Source organism: Ursus maritimus, unplaced genomic scaffold, assembly GCF_017311325.1.
Source record: "Ursus maritimus isolate PB19 unplaced genomic scaffold, ASM1731132v1 scaffold_16, whole genome shotgun sequence".
Taxonomy (NCBI): Eukaryota; Metazoa; Chordata; class Mammalia; order Carnivora; family Ursidae; genus Ursus; species Ursus maritimus.
Genome location: NW_024424008.1, coordinates 23,906,628 through 23,928,543, shown reverse-complemented (window position 1 = coordinate 23,928,543; position 21,916 = coordinate 23,906,628). Strand labels below are relative to the sequence as shown.

The 21,916-nt window shown below is 36.9% G+C and overlaps 1 protein-coding gene across 1 annotated transcript in view; it reads left to right on the top strand.

The window, feature by feature from the left end:
* The window catches only part of ARHGAP42 (Rho GTPase activating protein 42), a 320,488-nt gene that overhangs the window by 144,458 nt on the left and 154,114 nt on the right, over positions 1 to 21,916 (top strand). The window contains exon 4 of the mRNA XM_008688390.2: positions 20,922 to 20,993. Coding sequence (XP_008686612.1) covers positions 20,922 to 20,993 — 72 coding nt within the window. The remainder of the gene's footprint in view (positions 1 to 20,921; positions 20,994 to 21,916) is intronic.

Genomic DNA, 21,916 nt, shown 5'->3' with positions numbered 1-21,916 from the left:
AAGGAGAAGAGACATTTAGATAGAGATGAATAAGTGAACCAGGGAAGGAAAACTAAGGAAAAGTCACAATGTGAGCTAGGCTTTATAAATTGTGTTATATGGTGAAAGAGAAAACTTGCCACATAGAAGTGGCAGCAGAATATGTTGTGAGGAGCTAGTGAGGGGCTTCTTCATTAAGAATCATGGGATATTGGGCTAAGGAAATGTCTTTTATATTGAAGGTTGTGGAGAGGTGATAAAAGCTAGAAAATAACATACTCTTCTTTTGTAGACATTCTGGCAGCTGTATAGAAAATTAGATTTGGGTGGGTTCTGAAACTGGGTGCTGATAGGTATGTAAGATGAATGTTATTCTAATCCTGGAGAGAGGTGAATGGATGCATGCTAAGGCAGTGGGGAGATCATGGATAGGATGTGGAAGATGGAGAGGTGGAAATCTGGGGCAATGTGAGCTGCCTGAATTTGGTGTCATTCACTGAGAGGAAACAAACTGAGAGATTAGAGAAGGCTGGGACATATCTTGAGGGTTTTTTTTAAGGTGCTTCTGGCAATGGGACAAATACATAGTTTACAGATAGAGAGTTTAGCAGAAGTATCTGGGGTGCACGCAAGATTTATAAGCCATCGATCACTTCATGTGATATTTGAAGCATGAAACTACATTAGGTCATCCATGGATAAGGTGTAGAGTTTTCTTTTATCTTGAAATATAAGATAAAATAAGTTGGTTGAGTCTATCTCTGCCCCCTTTACTCTGCGAGAGAATTCTTGAAAGCTTATTAGGTCAGAAGGCCATTGAAAAAGACAACTTAAGATACACCTGAATGCTCTCAGGGTGATATGCGTAGTAGGAGTGAGGTGGAAGCTTCATTAGCTTTGTGTCTTTATGTTCATATGCAAAGATTTTTTGTTGTTGTTGTAACTTACAGTCCAGTTTTATTATATTCTTGAATTATCTGAAAAGGTACATTTTCACATCTAGTATTTTCAGATTAATTAATTTTTAGATTAATTAAAATGTCTTAACTTTAGTCATACTCTAGACTGTGTTAGGAATTCCTAAAAGCACAAAGTTGGGAACAGGATGTGATTGTCGGCAAAGTGATGAGAGTTGCTTGTCAGTGTTCTGTGTAGGGACCTGTGTAATGTTGAGATAAGAACTAGGGTTTTACCAGCATCAACACTCTTCTTGCTTATGTAAACTAGGCATCACAGGAGCTAAGTTTTCTTCTTCACTAAATACACTATCTCTTAGTTTTTTAAGAGGAAGCAAAAGAGAGAGGAGAGAGATTGCTTCTCCATAGCTTTTCATAGTCTCATATAGGATGACTTCAGGTGTCCCTCAGCATAGCATTACTGCTTTGCATTCTGTCAGGCTGTGCTCACCATCACTGGAGTCTGAATGTCTCAGGCTGGCTGTGGCTATCAACAAGGGAAGTCGTTTCCAAGCTTCCAAGCTTTATTTTCTGGAGAAGAATCATAAACATTCTTTTAGCTAGTTCTATGAACTGAAAATAATTCATGGCCTGAGGATAAGACCAAAAGAGGTCAGACGTTAATGATTTATTAAATGATTGTGTTTTCTGGGTTGGGACATACTTTTCACAGATAAGGAAAAGTGTGTATTTTTTAATGTTTTTTGTCATGTGTTGTAAAGAGAATTTCTCCACTATTGACACATTACTCTTACTGCACATGATATAAGACCTCACATAAAGAGCTGAAAGAGGTTCTTTAGTTCATTGGGTAAGAAAAGTTTTTGACAGCTGTACAGTGTGGAAAACTGGCCCATGGTTTATGACCAGATCTGGTTTTAGAAAAGACCAGGGACAAGAGTCAGAACATATGGAATTTATTTAGGAAGTAATTCTTAGCTATGACTAAGAGCCTGTGTTCAAATGCCTGGGAAAGTTTAAGAGAAAATGTTTGCAAAATAAATCATACCTCTTGTTTGGTAAATTGTAGGACTTTGATAACTTTTGGGTATTCATGGACTTTTGTAATTATGTATTAAAGCCCTGAAGTTTTCTTTTTTAATTAATTTTTCTTGGTTTTATTTTAACACCGTGATTCAATTTGTTGGTTTATTCAATTAAGGAATTATTTATTTCAAAAGGTTTTCTCTTCCCCTTAGCCCCCAGAGATCCTTAAAATACTCACATTCAAGCAGCCACTACTGGGTTAGTTTATAGGAAAGATACACTGTATGTGTGTATTAGCTTCTGGTGGTGTTTTTTTCTTAACTGTACAAGTTCCAATTACAGCGTTTACTGTGTTTGTTTATATCAAGATAGTACATGACATAAACATCCTAAGTTAAGTGTTGTACCAGGGAGAGTGAAGTAGGAAAAGGCAATACTAGTATGGTTATATTTCTGAAAGAATACCCATTTTTCTCATTTTCCAAACTTTTATTGATTAGAATTATGTGGAGGAAATGTTCCTATTTTAAGTTAATAGTTCCTAATCTTCCCTGTGTCCATGCTGCTTCTCACATCACCATTATTACAACTAAGCATTTCATAAGCCAAGAAAAATCATTATTACTCAACTCAGCCTGACTTTTTATCACACATATAAATATGGCATCACCACAAGAGTGAAACTAGGGATGCAACAAAAAGTCCATATCATTTTTCAAAGAAGAGTAATAGAGAAACTAATATATCTACATATACAAGTTTAGAAATTAAAAAATAGGAAAATAATCTCATCACTAACTCTGCAAGTCATTTGTTTTCCTTGGTTTTTACTTTATGATAGCCATACTCACAAGTATGGCTTGTGGGGGCAAGTCTTGTTGTTGGTCCTGCAGTATATTCTTTATTATCTGACAGTGGTATAATGAGGATTGGCAGAGTAGTTAGGAGTATGGAGCCTAGAGTCAGAATGCCAGGGTTCATGTTTTAGCTCTGCCACCAGCTATTTGTGTGTGACCTTGGGCAAATTACTTAGCCTCTTTGGGTCTCAGTTTCCTTATCTGTAAAATGGGAATAATAATAGTACCTTTTTCAGAAATCTATTGTAAGAGTTAAAGGAGAATTCTTTTGGCCCGTAGTAAGTGTTCAGCAATTATTGTTATACTTGTACTCTAGAATCTGTTTCCCTGTTTACCTGATGGGAGTGACCTCTGCTTTTCTCTTCATGCTTTTAGGCCTGTTATTCTGCAATACACTCCCCTACCCCAAACTCCTTTCCTGGTTCCCAGCTAAGATCTAGTAGAGCCATGTTTTTCTTTTTTGAGTTTTCAGTTCAGCACAGTAGTGAAATCAACTTTAAGGAAGAAGGAGAAGGGAGAATTTAGACGGTGACTTGCATCTCTTATGTTTGAGGAGTTACTGCTCTTTCCCTTTTAGCCCACGATGGCCATTTGTATGATAACAGTCTGCCCTCCAAAGTTTTGACTTGATGTACAACAGTGCCTACTTCTTTTTCCCTGCAAAACCAATTTATAAGTAAAGAACCTTATGTGAAAAAAATCATTGTAAATTAATAGGTTTTTTTGGTGACTGAGTCTTTTTCTAAATATATCAATGAATTTAGTTTTCCATCGCTACTTACATAGATACTGATTGCTACTTATGTTATGCAGCATATATCACTACATATTATAGAAATACTAATTATTAAAAATACTGCGTTTGTTGCCATCCTCAGTAATATGCTGAGGAACAGTATTTGCTATAGTATCTTACTGCAGGTGCCCATTATGGTTGTCAGAAGTAACTTTATCAATTTAGCAATGGTTATGTTGAGTTTCCACTGTGGCAAGGGGTTTTGCTAGACAGTGATTATTAAAAAATCAATAAGACATTATCTCTACCTTTACAGGAATGGAAAGATAACTGTATCTATATTTATATAACATATGCAGCATGAATACTGTCACTTTTATTAGTAACAGATGTTTATAACCAACATTTGTGATCCGTGTCAGTGTCGAGATTCAGCTTCAGGATCATTCCCAACCTACAGCCACAGAAACCTGCTATCACTCAGATAGACTTGGAAGCTAAAACTGTTTATCATCAGTGCTATTGTAGAAGTTTGTTCAAGGTATTGCTATGGAAGCCCAGAAATTCAAAAGCCTTGCTTTGTGTAAAAATGTTTAAGTGTGAAGAAGTACAAATAAGTTTAATCTTTTGGGTGTTGGGAAAGACATACTGAATTGGAAATGTTATAAGCCCACAGGTACATGTTTGAAATAGATGCTTTAAAAAGTAGATAAAAGGAGTCTTGCATAGTTACCACTNTTTCCCACCATTTGTAGTTTAAATATTAGTGTTTTCCAAATACATGTTTAGTTCTAAGCATTGATATGCTGGAAAACGTTAACTGCCAGCACTTAGGTATTTGTGTGTGTGTGTGCATGCACGTATATGTGCACATAGCCCTGATTTGTAATGCTTGTTGATTTCCATGGTGTAAATACTTCCACCTCAGCTGACTCAACTCCACATCATTGATACAGACTGGAAAGAGATACACATAGTGCTTCCCTAGAGCCACTGTGAGCCTGCTCCTGTCCACCACTAGCCCCCAATCTCTCTTCCTATACTTTCTCTATCACTCTCTGTATTAGTTAGGTTAGTCTCTGCTTTGCTTATATGCTTTTCTATCCTGCCTAATTCCTTCCTCCCTTCTCTTCTCTTCCTTGTCCTCTTCTTTCCTTCCATTCCCTCTCCATTATTGCAAAATTGAAATAAGCATTTTAAGAAATTGCGTATATACTGGGATGTCTTAAGTCTTTCTTAAGGTTTTAACAATCTGCCATTACAGAAACACTGAGCAATGTGATTAAAATAGGTTAACATTCAGCTACTAAGATGTAATTGCTGTAAAATAACTGTGACTCTGCGAATTTACTTAATGAATTTTCATTTCTTTTACAAACTCACAAAGACTACTAGAAGCTTGCTTAAATTCACAAATGAAGAATTTAAAACAAATGAGTGGTTTTCATTTCTCTCTCCAAAGATATTTTTAGTAGTGAATACTGAGATGGGTAGAGAAATATTAGCAGAAGAAATAGCAATAAAAACAGTGTGGGGAGGAGATAAACATTGGATTACATAAATTATCAATTTGTTGAAGCTCCCCCCAACATAAAGCCACTTTGACTAGGGGATAAAACCTGGGGTGGGGGTATGGAAATCCTGAGGCCACAATTGACTCAGCTCATGATATACAGTGTTTTTGATATTTGAGGTGGGGAGAAGGTATATTTTCATCAGCATGAGGACATCAATACATGGGACAGCTGTGTGACAGGAAGATCATTGGCCATCTCCTGCAGTGTTAACCAACTTGGATGCATCATTGGATACCAATGGCAATACCACAGATGTATACAAGTTCAATAGATCCTGGGATTTCCTGAGAATTCCAAAGGCAGAGGCCTGGCTGAAGTAACTTCACTAGTAATTTTGCAGAATATTTTTACCCTGTGAAATTTGGGAGTGATTATTTCACCCATTGAAAAAACAACCGAGGTTGCAGCATTTCTTACATTACCTGCGTTCTCACAGGTAGATTAAACTTCAATATCTGACTTATATGACTTTTGAGGTAAAGTAATGCAGCCATATAGTCCATAAAAATGTTTTCCTAAATGCATACTTTCTGGTCAAAATCAAAAGAAAAGTATTTGTTATGATGAATGTATGTGTAGGAAGTTTGGAAAATTTAAGTAGCTTGTAAGATGTCAATTCTACTTTGACCTTCACATATCTTTTTTATAGCTGAAAAGCAGTTTGACCTTCTTTTTGCTGATTTTTTTCAGTCTCCTTTATTTTAGAATTATAAATGTTCAAGTAGTAATCAAGATGATAATAAGTGGACAGAGGTTTTGAGCAGGCAATTTGTTATGGCTATATCTGGTATTTAAGAATGATAAAAAGCTTCTGCACAGCCAAGGAAACAGTCAAAAAAACTAAGAGGCAGCCCACGGAATGGGAGAATATATTTGCAAATGATACTACAGATAAAGGACTGGTATCCAAGATCTACAAAGAACTTCTCAAACTCAATACACAAGAAACAAATAAACAAATCAAAAAATGGGCAGAAGATATGAACAGACACTTTTCCAATGAAGACATACAAATGGCTAACAGACACATGAACAAATGTTCAAAATCATTAGCCATCAGGGAAATTCAAATCAAAACCACACTGAGATACCACCTTACTCCAGTTAGAATGGCAAAAATAGACAAGGCAAGAAACAGCAATTGTTGGAGAGGATGTGGAGAAAGGGGATCCCTCCTACATTGTTGATGGGAATGCAAGTTGGTATAGCCACTCTGGAAAACAGTGTGGAGGTCCCTTAAAAAGTTAAAAATTGAGCTACCCTATGACCCAGCCATTGCAATACTGGGTATTTACCCCAAAGATACAGATGTAGTGAAGAGAAGGGTCATATGCACCCCAATGTTCATAGCAGTATTGTCCACAATAGCTAAATTGTGGCAGGAGCCGAGATGCCCTTCAACAGATGACTGGATTAAGAAGTTGTGGTCCATATATACAATGGAATATTACTCAGCTATCAGAAAGAACGAATTCTCAACATTTTCTGCAACATGGACAGCACTGGAGGAGATAATGCTAAGTAAGTCAAGCAGAGAAAGACAACTATCATATGATTTCTCTCATCTATGGAACATAAAATAGGATGATCGGTAGGGGAAGAAAGGGATAAAGAAAGGGGGGGTAATCAGAAGGGAATGAAACATGAGAGACTATGGACTCTGAGAAACAAACTCAGGGCCTCAGAGGGGAGGGGGGTGGGGGAGTGGGATAGACTGGTGATGGGTAGTAAGGAGGGCACATATTGCATGGTGCACTGGGTGTTATACGCAACTAATGAATCATCGAACTTTACATCGGAAACCGGGGATGTACTGTATGGTGACTAACATAATATAATAAAAAAATCATTAAAAAAAAAAAAAGAATGTTTTCCACAATGCTTGAATGCTTTAAAATATTCTTAGTGTAACCTCCCATTAGAGATTGCTGGGTAAGAGGGAATAATGCAAAAGTAGTTTAAGAGCAACAAAAACCAAAGAAAAATAACTTCCCTGTCTTGTTCAGATAACTCAATATTCAGAGAATTTCATTTGGTACAACCTAGAGTTATGACGTTATTAGATCGCAGTGGATTATATGAAATTTTGCAATTAACCTCTCTCTCCCACTTTTTTAGTAGAGTCTATGAAAATGGTTAGTTCTTTCTTGGGTGAGTGGTTTTCTACTCCCTCATCTTATGAGTGTAGATGGCTTTATTAAAAAATAGCGAACTTTAATTTGAGTTCTTTGGGATAGTTATAAGCTCTAGAAGCAGAGAGGATTCTTTGCCATTTACCCTAGCAAACACTGTTCCATTTAAGAAGTCTTGACATTTAGTCTATGCTGATGAGATTTCACTCTTATACTAGAACTCCAGTAGCAGCTTCCTATTTTATTGAAAAATAATAATATATGCATTATAATTGGCCTACACGAAGGAATACATTTAAGAAGAAGCAAGTACAACTTTATACCAATAAACTTATGATCATTATACATAAAATATAAAATTTAATCATTGTAAATAAGCATATTATCATCCTTAAACATAAAGTGAAACAGACTTGGAAAGTTTGAATAACGACCAAGATTGCACAATTGTCAGAGTATAAACCACGAAATAAATACAAACTAGTGCACTTTGCTGGAGAGTGTACTACTTCCTATCTTTTAAAATAAGGGAGGATTCATAAAGTATCATTCTCCAAAACTTTAAATTTCTTTACCTAGCATATTTCAATTAAAAAATATCATTACTGGTAAAAGTAAAGAAAATATGAAAATAATATTAAATTTAAATGAGTGTGGGATCTAAACAGATGAGGTCCATTGGGGTGGGGTTCATAATGTTATAATGGAACACTGGCTTAAGAAGTAGAATCAAAACATTCAGTACTGAAGTAGCAAGTGACATTCAGGTTGAAATTAAATGTGTTACAGTGGTACCCAGCTAAACTTACCTAGCACTTTTTTTTTTTTTTTTAGGTGAAGGCATGGTTTTTCAGAGTAATTTGCTTACATAAAGTAAAGCTTTTAGTCTGACTTTAAATCACTTATTATATGAAGGTCTTGTTTGTATATCCATCTTTTACACTTTATGTGAGTTTGGTTTTTGCTTTCTAGTTTAGAAGAGCTATGGGCTTATTGACCCAAGAGAAGGACTGTCTTTTGTGTAGCTGTGAAGAGTAACTTGACCTGGATGGAGGAGTGAGCCTCAGGCTAGCCCTGGAGCCCTTGCCGAATTTCATCCTGAGATGCAGTTTGGAAGGAAGCAACAGGACAGAAGTTGGACGAAGGCAGAAGGGAGATCCTTGCCTACAATCCCAAATTAGGACTGTGATCTAATTTTCCCAGTTGCAAATACTAATGGGAAAATAATCCATTCTTATCTCAGACTGCTTCTGATATAGCTTCAGATATCTTCTGAATTAACTATGTTTAGTCTACTCATGAAATACCTTTGTGAATTTTCCACTGTGTGTGGATTGGCTATATAGGTATCTCAACAGGAAATTATTTTGCAATGAGCTATACCATCCAGGTTTTATTTCTGTAAATAGCATCATGTGTTGTAGCCTTCTCAAGCAGTTGCTTTAGCAAGCACCACAGAATATTATTAAATCTTCTTTTCAAAACTTTAAGTCTTTTGGTACTTCGAAAGCTTGGGGTAGATAATTATAGTTTTCTATCCTGATATTATTGAGAAGGTTGAGGATAATGGGACATTATATTCATTGATTAGTGATGCGCTGTGACTGGTACCACGAACACCGGATTTTAACCAGAACTTGGAAAGGGGAGAATAAATAAAAGTGTAAGAATTACCTTTCAGGTTTTTTTTTAATTCTACTCCTGCTCATTTCATTGGACACACAAGTCATAAGGTTTTCAATAGTGAAAAGCAAGCACTAAAAATAGGAATTTTGGGGGGTGCCTGGGTGGCTCAGTCGGTTAAGCATCTGCCTTAGGCTCAGGTAATGATCCCAGGGTCCTGGGATGGAGCCCCACACCACCAGAGAAGGCTACAACACAGGCTCCTTGCTCAGTGGGGAGTCTGCTTCTCCCTCTGACTGCTGCTCCCCTTGCTTGTGCTGTCACTCTCTCTCTCTGTGTCGAATAAATAAATAAAATCTTTAAAAAAAAAGGAATTTTTAAAAAAGATTTATTTACTTATTTGAGAGAGAAAGAGAGCGCACACCCATGCAAGCAGGGGAAGGGGCAGAGGGAGAGGAGGAGAAGCAGACTTCCAGGTAAGTGCAGAGCCCGATATGGGGCTCTGATCCCAGGACCCAGAGATCATGACCCCAGCTGAAATCAAGAGTTCGATGCTTAACCAACTGAGCCACCCAGGTGCCCCCAAAATAGGAATTTTTAGGATAGGATAGCACTTGAAAATCCATGATCTATAGAAAATTATAATTCATGGATATTTGAACACATACACACACACACACACACACACACACAAAGCCCAAATGTGTTTGGAGAATTATTCATCTAATCCCATAAAAACTTTTCTAGTCATTACTTGTGAGTGATTTATGAGCACTCCCTGGTGGCTATTATTAGAACCACTTGAAACAGCAAAAGAAAAGGTGAGTGAAAACTTAATTGCCTGCCTTTATGTAAGTAACACTGCACCCACAGTTCAAACGTGTTTACCCAGTAAATGCAGTATTGTAAAGTATTACGCAATATCAGATTTGCTTCTCTGCTACAGAAAATAAGTGAAATAGCAGATAATTTGATTTTTAAAATGGACCAATACCTATAAAAATAGGTTGCTTGTACCCAGAGCAACCCATCTATAATTTAAAATTAAAAACCCATCTATAATTTAGAATTATAAATGGTTAAGAATTATAAGATAGTAAGTTCATTGTATCTTATTTACTGAAATAAGAGCTTTTTAAGATTTTACTTTGGCAGTATCTAGGGAGAATATTAAAATTGGTTTTGTATTTTTCCTAAAGCCTCTTAGTAAGTTCATGCAAAGTAACACATTCCACAAATATTATGGGATCTTGAATCTCCTGAACTCTGTGACTTGACCCCCCCCCCCGCCCCCCTCTAACCTCGAATTACGTTCTGGAAGAAGTTTCATCAAGCCTCTTGTGTAAATCTGGGAGAAAGAGTTCCATGTGAGCCAAAATTTCATTTCTCTAGATTTTTTTTTAGACCTTATGAAAGTAAAGTCACCAGAGTTGTACCCTGATTCACATTTTTAATTATAGTTTTCCACCATTTTATATGTCATTTTCCTTTATTATGCAGTAGCAACAGTAACTCCTTTAAACCTGCTAAAATTTTAAACACCTTTAATTTATACTTGGATTACTTCAGAACTAAAGAATTTTGTCCACGTGATTGATCAGTTTGTGGGGGTGAAAAGCATGCATTCCCAGGGGATGTACAAAGATAAGGGTCAGAAGCAGCCAAATTGGATTGTAAATCCACTTTGTGCCCTTCGAAAAGTGTTGTTGGCATTTCCATTTTGATGTCTTGAGTTTAGATTCACATGTTGTGAACAGCGGTTCATTGACTGCACGCAAAAAAAGCATATTTAAGATGTAAAACCACGCACATGTTATATTCGCTTATGGAAAAAAAAATAGGCTCCTGTTTGTCTATTATCTATCCAGTAAATCAGTCCTGTTCTGTTAAATTAATTTCAATTCAGTTTCTACCTTTGAAGAACTACACTTTAAAATGGGAAATTTAAGACTGAACACATAGTAGACATTGTAAATTCTGTGAAGAAGGAAACATTTTTTGAAAGGCTGCCATATGTCAAATCTATGCTTGTTATTTTAAAAATATGTATATTTCTCCTTTCATTTTTATAAACACCTTAAGAGGTATAGGGATGAAGACACCAAGTTTCAGTGCTGAGATTAAAATGGAACTGGGTCTAAATTTAACACTCCTGTGCTTAAAACATTCCATGAATTTTAGATTTTGAACTTCATTGCTCATATAAAATCAGTTTTAATCTTGATATTATGATGAGTTTATCATAGTACTTGCCACATAGTAAACACTCAACAAATCATATCTTTTGATGTATCTGTCACTCTTTTAGATGTTTTTCTCCCCTTTCTTCTTTTTTCTGTTTAGTACCTCTGGAACTTATTTTTCTTATTCCTTCAGTTTCACATTTAATAGAATGAGAATAGGAGAAAGAAAGAGGAGAAAAAACGAACAAATCCAAAAAGAAAAAAAATGAAGAAATTTGGGGAAATTGGGTCAAGAAATAATAATTGTCTTGTAGGATAGTTGTTAATTCACATCTCATGTGTTATATCCACAGGTTTTGTTTTATTCCCAGGACATATTTACATATGGCAGAGATTGAAACCATTGGATACGAATGTGTTGCCAGTGTCTTAGTATAAGGATCTATCAATCGGTCTCTTTCCTAATCCTTCTCTTCCCAATAAAAACATTTCAATCATATTGATTAATTCTGTTATTTTGAGATGGCATATTCTGCCAAACTATTTGAATTTTCCCATGGCACTGAACATAATAGATCCAAAGTGAAATTCATTATCTTTATTTCTTCTCCATCAAAAATACTCTTTATTTCATTTACCCTAGTTCTTAATGTGATGCCAAAGTTCCAGTGCCTGAAGCAAAACCTCTAATGGTCCCTCTGATTCCTCTCCCTCTGGGTCCTTTTCTCTTTTCTGAGAACACTGCAGTTCCCTGTTGCAGTTTGTCAACACTGCAGGCACCTGATCCTAGTACCTTATTACTTCAAACTTGAGTTCCACTCCCAGCTAGTCACCTGGCACACCTTGTCTTCATCTCTTTATTCTCAAACTATCCCACATATTACTGGCTTCCTAGAACAGGTTTTTACAACATGAATTTTCTGTTTAGAAGCCAGCAGGGATTCCATGTTCAGGCTCTTCTTCCTAGATTATGGGTATCTTTTCCTTATTGCAACTAAGTTTCCTACTAAGAATATATACACACTTTTCTCCAGCTAGATAATGTTCTTGTTCTTGTTGGTAGATAATAATATATTAATTCTATGAAGCATGTCATGTGCCAGAACTGTTTGACATGCTTCATGTTCAATCTGTATTCCCACTTTTCAAAAAGTTAACTGAGGGCCTGTAACTAGGTCAATGCACTCACAATCATGATTGACTCTTAATGAATGCTTAACAAATGCTTTCTTTTTCTTCACTGCACTCTCCCTTCCCACATACCAAGCTTAGTTCTACCCCCTTGCCTTTATTTATGGTGTTCCCTGTTTATAGAATATTTTTGTCTCTTCAGTGTATCCAGTTCATATTCATCATCCAAATCCTACCTTGACTTATTTAATTCCCAAGAATCTTTACTGTTGTCAAAATCTGAGGTATTTATAAGGAGTTGTCCATAGTTTATCATGTAAAACTAATCAATTTTGTCTTTCAATTTTTCCAAAAATTTTAGCAGTGTTTTAAGATAATCAAATATTTGTTGAATGAATAAAATTTTCCTCTCTTCTCAAATAGACATTAAATTTCTGGAAGGTTTAGTCCATGCCTTAGTTGTTTCTCCTTATCATAGACCTCAACAGTGTGCTTGGCATGTACATAAGTACCTAGTGACTGGGTATGAGAGAGTCCAGGCCATCTGTCTTTCAGGACTTTTATGGGAAAATACCTTCTCATAATGTGCACATAGATATACTTCAACCAAAGGGTAATACTGTAGATTCAGATACAGAAGTGTATTCAGTAGGTAAATACAGGATGAGATTAATTATCTGTGTCAGTTTGGAGGTATTAAAAGCTACAAATTTTGAGCACTTACTATATTAAGACACTGAACTAAGTGTTTTACATTCATTGTTAGTCCTTAGACCCAAGTTAAGTTGTGGGGTTGATGTTGCAGCTGATGCTCAGAATGGCTAAATAGCAGCTAGTAGCAACAGGCCCCAGGTTAAACCCTGGTATTCTTTATTTTAAATATATGTACTTGTGCTATATATTGAATATCATCTCTCTTTTTTTGCGTTTTTAAAAATTTTTTATTATGTTATGTTAGTCATCCTACAGTACATCATTATTTTTTGATGTAGTGTTCCATGATTTATTGTTTGCATATAACACCCAGTGCTCCATGAAATATGTGCCCTCCTTAATACCCATACCAGCCTATCCCAATCCCCCACCCCTCTGCCCACTGAAGCCCTCAGTTAGTTTCCCAGAGTCCATAGTCTCTCGTGGTTCATTGCCCCTTCTGTTTAACCCCCTTCATTCTTCCCATCCTTCTCCTACCAATCTCCCTGCTATTTCTTATGTTCCATAAATGAGTGAAACCATATGATAATTGTCCTTCTCTGCTTGACTTATCTCACTTAGCATAATATCCTCCAGTCCCATCCATGTTGCTGCAACTGTTGGGTAATCATTCTTTCTGATGGCTGAGTAATATTCCATTGTATAAATGGACCACATCTACTTTATGCATTCATTTGTTGAAGGGCATCTTGGCTCCTTCCACAATTTAGCTATTGTGGACAATGCTACTATGAACCTTGGGGTGCATATGGCCCTTCTCTTCACTATGTCTCTTTGGGGTAAATACCCAGTAGTGCAGTTGCTGGGTTATACAGTAGCTCTGTTTTTAACTTTTTGAGGGACCTCCATACTGTTTTCCAAAGTGGCTGTATCAACTTGCATTCCCACCAACAATGTAGGAGGGTTCCCCTTTCTCCACATCTCTCCAACATTTGTTGTTTCTTGCCTTGTCAGTTTTTGCCATTCTAACTGGCATAAGGTGGTATCTTAGTGTGGTTTTGATTTGAATTTCCCTGATGGCTAATGATTTTGAACATTTGTTCATGTGTCTGTTAGCCATTTGTATGTCTTCATTGGAAAAGTGTCTGTTCATATCTTCTGCCCATTTTTTGATTTGATTATTTGCTTCATGTGTATTGAGTTTGAGAAGTTCTTTATAGATCTTGGATACCAACCTTTTATCTGTAGTTTCATTTGCAAATATCTTCTCCCTTTCTGTGGGTTGCCTCTTAGTTTTTCTGACTGTTTCCTTGGCTGTGCAGAAGATTTTTATCTTGATGAAGTCCCACAAGTTCATTTTTTCTTTTGTTTCTCTTGCCTTTGGAGATGTGTCATGAAAAAGTTGCCGTGGCCAATGTCATAGAGGTTGCTGCCTATGTTCTTCTCTAGGATTTTGATGGATTCCTGTCTCACATCAAGGTTTTTAACCATTTGGAGTTTATTTTTGTGTATGGTGTGAGAGAGTGGTTAAGATTCATTCTTTTGCATATAGCTCTCTAATTTTCCCACCATCTTTTATTGAAGAGTCTGTCTTTTTTCCACTGGATGTTTTTTCCTGCTTTATCAAAGATTAGTTGCCCAAAGAGCCGAGGGTCCATTTCTGGGTTCTCTATTCTGTTCCATTGGTCTATGTGTCTGTTTTTGTGCCAGTACCATGCTGTCTTTGTGATCACAGCTTTGTATTACAGCTCGAAATCCGGCGTTGTGATGCCCCCAGCTTTGTTTTTCCTTTTCAACATTTCTTTGGTGATTCAGGGCCTTCTCTGGTTCTACACAAATTTAAGGGCTGTTTGTTCTAGGTCTTTGAAAAATGTCATTGGTATTTTGATTGGGATGGCATTGAAAGTGTAGATTGCTCTGAGTAGCATGGACATTTTAACTGTTTATTCTTCCTATCCATGAGCATGGAATGTTTTTCCATTTTTTTGTTTTTCCATTTTTCTTCCATGTCTTTCAACAGTGTTCTGTAGTTTCTAGAATATAAATCCTTTACCTCTCCGGTTGAGTTAATTCCGAGATAACGTATGATTTTTGGTGCTATTGTAAATGGGATGGATTCCCTAATTTCTCTTCCTTCAGTCTCATTGTTCGTGTATAGAAATGCAACTGATTTCTGAGCTTTGATTTTTTTATCCTGCCACGTTAGTGAATTGCTCTATAACTTCTGGTAATTTGGGGGTGGATTCTTTTGGGTTTTCCATATAAAGTATCATGTCATCTGCAAAGAGAGACAGTTTGACTTCTTCTTTGCCAATTTGGATACCTTGTATCCATTTTGTTGTCTGAGCTGTTGCAAGAACTTCTAGTACTGTGTTGAATAATAATGGCGAAAGTGGGCATCTTTGTTGTTTTCCTGATCTTAAGGGAAAGGCTTCCAGCTTTTCCCCATTGAGAATGATACTCGCTGTAGGCTTTTCATAGATGGTTTTTATGAAATTGAGGAATGTATCCTCTATCCCTGCACTCTGAAGGGTTTTAATCTGGAAAGGATGCTGTATTTTGTCAAATGCTTTTTCTGCCTCCATTGAGAGGATCACATGGTCCTTGACTCTTTTCTTGTTGATGTGATCTATCACACTGATCGATTTGGGAATGTTGAACCACCCTTGCATCCCAGGGATGAATCCCACTTGGTCATGATGGATAATCCTTTTAATGTACTCTTGGATCCTATTACCTAGGATCCTGTTGAGAATTTTGGCATCCATATTCATCAGGGAAATTGGTCTGTAATTCTCCTTTTTGATGGGGTCTTGGCTGGTTTGGGGATCAAGATAATACTGGACTCATAGAATGAGTCTGGTAGTGTTCCTTGTGTTTCTATTTTTTGAAACAGCTTCAGGAGAATAGGTATTATTTCTTCTTTGAATGTTTTGTATCATCCCCCGGGGAATCTGTCAGGCCCTGGACTCTTGTTTTGGGGGAGGTTTTTGATCACTGCTTCAATCTCTTCATAATTAATCAGTCTGTTTATAAAATCAATTTCTTCCTGTTTCGGTCTTGGTAGTTTATAGGTTTCCAGGAAGGCATCAGTTTCTTCCAGGTTGTTTAATTTATTGGCATAAAGCTGTTGATAAAAGTTTCTAATGATCCTTCCTATTTGATTGGTGTTGGTTGCGACCTCTCCCTTTTCATTCATAATTTTGTTAATTTGGGTCCTTTCTCTATTCTTTTGAATAAGTCTTGCCAGTGGCTTATCGATCTTATTTACTCTTTCAAAGAACCAGCTTCTAGTTCTGTTGATCTGCTCTACTGTGTTCCTGGTTTCTAATTCATTGATTTCTGCTCTAATCTTGATCACCTGCCTTCTCGTGGTGGGTTAGGCCTGTTCTTCTGTTCCAGCTCCAGCTTCTTGAGGTGAGAATATAAAAACTGCATTTTAGATTGTTCTGTTCTTTTGAGTGAGGCTTGGATGGCTATGTCTTTTCCCCTTAGGACCGCCTTTGCAGTGTTCCACAGGTTTGGGACTTCTGTGTTTTCATTCTCATTGGTCTCCAGAAATTGTTTAAACTGATTTTTAATTTCCTGGTTTACCCAGTCATTCTTGAGCAGGATGGTTCTTAGTTTCCAAGTGTTTGAGTTTCTTCCAAATTTTTCCTTGTGATTGAGTTCCAGTTTCAAAGCATTGTGGTCTGATACTATGCAGGGAATAATCTCAGTCTTTTGGTATCGGTTGAGACCTGTTTTGTGACCCAGTATATGGTCTATTCTGGAGAAAGTTCCATGTGCATTCGAAAAGAATGTGTATTCTGTTGTTATGGGGTGTAGTGTTCTGTGTATATATATGTGAGGTCCATCTGGTCCAGTATGTCATTCAAAGCTCTTGTTTCTTTGTTGATTTTCTGCTTAGATGATCTGTCTATTTCTGAGAGCAGAGTGTTGAGGTCCCCTACTATTAACATATTATTATCTATATGTCTCTTAATTCTGGTTAAGAATTGGCTTGTGTATCCAGCTGCTCCCCTCTTGGGGGCATAGATATTTATAATTGTCATATCCACTGGTTGGATACATCCTTTAAGAATAATGTAGTGTCCTTCTGTATCTCTAAGTACAGTCTTTTGCTTAAAATCTAATGTGTCTGATATGAGAATTGCCACCCCAGCTTTCTTTTGAAATCCATTGGCATGATAAATGGTTCTCCATCCCTTCACTTTCAGTCTGGATGTATCTTTAGTTTCAAAATGAGTCTCTTGTAGACAGCATATTGATGGGTCATGTCTTTGTATCCAATCTGCAACCTTATGGCATATAATGGGAGCATTTAGGCCATTTACATTGAGAGTGGTTATTGAGAGATATGATTTTAATGATGTCATGTTGCCTGTGAAGTCTTTGTTTCTATAGACTTAAATATCTGTTCTATATCACTCTTGGGGTCTTTTTACTTTTATAGAACCCCTCTTAATATTTCTTGTAGGGCTGGTTTGGTGGTCACATATTCTTTCAGTTTCTGCTGGTCTTGGAAGATCCTTGTCTCTCCATCAATTCTGAATGACAGCCTTGCTGGATTAAGGATCCTTTGGCTGCATGTTATTCTCACTCAGTGCTCTGAACATGTCTTGGCAGCTCTTTCTGGCTAGCCAGGTCTCTGTACACAGGTCTGAAGTTATTCTGATTTTCCTCCCTCTGTAGGTGAGGCATCTTCCCCTGGCCACTTTCAAATTGTATCCTTGGATCTAATATTTGCGAAATGCACTATATGTGATGTGGTGTAGGTCTGCTCTCTTTGATCTTGGGAGAGGTCCTCTCTGCCTCTTGGACACGAATACTTGTTTCCTTTGCCAGATTAGGGAAGTTCTCCGCTATAATTTGTTCAAATATCTCTTCTAGACCTCTCTCTTTCTCCACCCCCACGGGGATGCCGATGATTCTGACATTGGAATGTTTCATTGAGTCAGTAATCTCTCATACTCTACGTTCTTGATTTTGGATTTTTTGGAGCCAGGTTCCCATTTTTTCCTTCTTCTCTATCATTCCATCCTCCAGTTCACTAATTCGTTCTTCTGCCTCATTTATCTTGGCTGTCAGAGCATCCAGTTTAGAGTGCATTTGATTCATAGCATTTTTAATTTCTGCCAGATTTGCTCTCATTTCCACTCTTAGAGATTCTATATTCTCATTAATATTTTCATTAATATTTTTTTTCAGCCTACACATCATCTTGACCATTGTTACTCTGAACTCCATTTCTGACAATTTGGTTATATCCATATCCATTACTTCTCTGGCAGAGGCCACGGTTTCTTTTTCTTTCCTTTGTTGGGGCTTCCTTCTCCTTGTCATTCTGATTAGAAGTGGTTGTGTGGATGTATAGAGCCCAAATTATTGATCAGAATCCAAGTAATGTGCACTTGTTTTATAGGGACCTTAGGGATGTGGGCTTCTTGTTTTTTTCAGCCTGCCTTCTGGGGGAGGGGCCTGCTGCGCTGATACTCAGGCAACCCTTTTTGGGTAGTTTCCCCATTCCCTGTGAGGGGGTTGGGGATGGGCACATTGAGAACTGGTATTTCCAAGCTTTTGTTCTCTGGTGCCTTTCCCTGGTGGTTTTCTGTGACTCTTCTGAGAATCAGAGCAGCAGTGGCCATATTCTAGCCTCTTTCTCTGAACGCAGATATCGCAGCCTGTTCTCCACTGAGCTCTCCTGGCCACTTTAACTCTGTTTCTCTTGGTGCTGCTAAAAGCCCTGCAGCGAGCCGGGTTGTGTGCCCACAGCTACTCTCCTAGTCCCCGCTCCCAGGACCCGCACATCTCCGTCTTCTGCTTCTAACACCGCCAGCCGCGCCCGGTTCTGGTGCCTGCTTCCGAGCTCACTGTTTCAGTGTGGCTCACGTGCTCTGGAGCTCCGGTTTTCAGTCTAGTCGTGCCTGCGCTCCAGAGTTCAGGTTTTCAGTCTGATCGCACTGTGCTCTCCTGAACTCCCAGTCTCAGCCCACTTTTTCGGAGGCTACGGGTCCCTAACTGGCCCGCTCTCCAGTGCAGGAGGCTACCGCCTCCAGGCACCCAAACACGGCGGCTTCCTCCCCCTTCCGTTTATCTTCCGATATCTTTGTGCAGATTCACAACTCCCCGCTTCATACCTCAATACTCAGCGCCTGAGATGTTCGTTTATAGAGATCCAGATGTATCTGCCTATGTTTCAGGCTGATTTTGTGGGTGTTCAGGATGATCTAGTAGATATCCAGCTCAATTCAGGGGACCAGCTGAAAAAAGTTCCCTTACTCCTCCGCCATCTTTTTTCTTCCTATTGCATACCATCTTATTCAGCGTCCTTATTCTTGGAGTTTTCACAACTTGAGCAATAAATACCTCCCTGTTTAAGTTACACTAACTTTAAATATATTAGATCATGCTTGTTTCCAGCATAACATAGACATTCAGTAAATGTTAGCCTTTATTGTTACCATTTTGCCAAATTACACATAAGTAGTCATGACACCATCTTTCACCTTATGTAAACAATGTTTAAAGGCAGATGTGTGTGTGTGTTTATGTATTTGGAGTTTCATGAGGGCAAAGAAGATTTAGAGTGTGAGAATTAAAAGTGAGCTTTGCTGCTTCCAATCATCTGCCTCTAGAACGATGGCTGTGCAGAGTATCTGGAGGGATGCCTGTCTGAGCTCACAAATGGTAATTAGGTGACGATGTCATAGGCATCTACAGTCTGTTGTTGATGTCTTGGAAGGGTTTTGAGTATTGATCTGCCTTATACGTCTTTATACAAGGAGTTTAAGTCCTCTTTTCAAGATCTGTCATATTACATTTTTTCGAATTGGAGAATGATAACCATGGAAGGCACTAACACTGTTTTTATTTTTGTGTATACTATTTTTGTGCACTTAGATACTGAATTTGAGAAATAAAACTTGACCAGAGAATAATTAGTCCAGTGAAAATAAGTGAAAGTAAAACACTTTCATTGAAATTTTAGAATTTTGATATAATTTTAAACTTATGGTAAAGTTTTAAGAAGGATATAAGAACTCCTATGTACTTTTTAACCTATTTTAAAATAGAACTATATAATTTTAAATTAGGGTTTTCTCTTTATCTTAGCATTTGCTAATTATATAATAGATCGTATTATCACAGTGGTGGAATAAATTATAAATTTTGTTTGTTAACTGTAGCTATCCCCTTAGCTTTATTGAGGTATCATGGACATATAGTATTGTGTAATTTTAAGGTATGCAAGTTGACTTGATATGTGTATATACTGCAAAATGATTACTGTCAGGGCAGTAGTTAATACCTCCATCCTGTCACATAACTACCATTTTAGTTTGTGTTGAGAACATTTATGATTCTGTGTTAAATTTAATGCTTTCTAAAGGTTTTTTCAGTTGAAGATTTCCTCCTAGCATACTGTTTTTCTTAGAAATGTCTGTCTCTTGCATTCAGTCCCTGGCTCCCACACTGAAAACTACTTCTTCACAATATTCTCACCGTTCCAAATTAAAATATTTATCTATTTTAAAGTGTTAGTAAATCCTGATTTGGAGTTTGGGACTAAAATACTGTTCCTTGAAATGAAATAAGGTACTATTGTAGTTCTGTTGGAACCATATGAACATTCAGACAAATCCCAAGTATAAGAAGTCTAATTAAATAGAAAAAAATGAGCCTTATTTTGTTTTGCAGCTGTAGAATAACATTCTAGTGTCGAATAGAGGAGCTTTATATGGTTCAATTTTAAAATGATGCTTAAACTGACTGCGTTAAACCAGTGTAATTAAAGGTATTTGTAAATTTAATATCTGTGTTCTTAGTTACATCTTAGAACATGAAATCAAATATTCAGACTAGGATCTCAACATGGGTACTTGTTTTCCATTATTCACATTATTGTTGGAATTAAGTGAAATAATTTGTGAAAACAACCTTATAAAGTAGAAAATACTATACAACATGCAAAGTATTCCATTTATAGAAGCCATCAAGAGAACAAAAGCTGTTTATTTAAGTAAGTTGAATAAAGGAGCTGTTTTTTTTAAATATTTGCATGAAATTATACAGAAGTTAATGTATTTGCATTTTTAATTTCAGATTCAAAATGCTAATGATGTATTAATTGCTCCACTTGAGAAATTTCGCAAAGAACAGATAGGTGCAGCAAAAGTAAGTGTTATATTTTATTATTCTTCAGATATCCTCCTGATAATTAAAGATGACATACTTTCAGATGTTAACATTTATGAAATTAGAATGACCTTTTAAAAAATTCTGTACATCATTTTTAACTTTCGCACAGAGCTTATTACAAAGACTGAATTCTTTTAAACATAAAAGATATTCTTCTATGAATAGAGAAAGTCAGCATAAATTAGTTCCTTCCATCCCAACAATTGTAGGTAATTAACTGTTTTAAAGAGAGTGAAATTAAGGTAAAATTAAGGAGCTTTTTTCCTAACTATATAAAATAAAAATTAGGTATAGGGTGTATTGAAAACTCAGGCAGTAATTATAAAAGAGCTTTTGTTGTTTTTTTGTATGTTTTCATTATTAATAAAAATATGTTTGTGGGGGGCACCTGGGTGTCACAGTTGGTTAAGTGTCCCACTCTTGGTTTCAGCTGAGGTCATGATTTCAGGGTCCTGGGATCAGGCCCTGTGTTGGGCTCCATGCTCAGCATGGAGTCTGTTTGGGTATCTCTCTCTTTCTCCCTCTGCCCCTTCCACTCATGCTCTCTCTTTCAAATAAATGTCTTTAAAAAAATGTGTTTGTGAAAAAAACTTTTGACATGTTTCTTAAGACTTTGCATTAATGCTTAATTGATTATGGACCAATTAAAATTTCCCTGAGCTTAATAACTTTTGAAATTTACTTGCATCTTCTTTCTTGGGTCTATACTTTACCTGCTCAGCATTATATAAGGACATAAAATTTAGGGTTTCCAAAACAGAAATCATCATCTCTCATCCTTCTTCCATCTTTTCTCTGTTTTGGTTTTCCATTTAGTCAATGACCTTCCCCTTCCCCATTAGAGCAGTGTTGTTTATTCTACTGCAGAATTATTTTTCCTCCTTTCCTCCTTTCCTTCC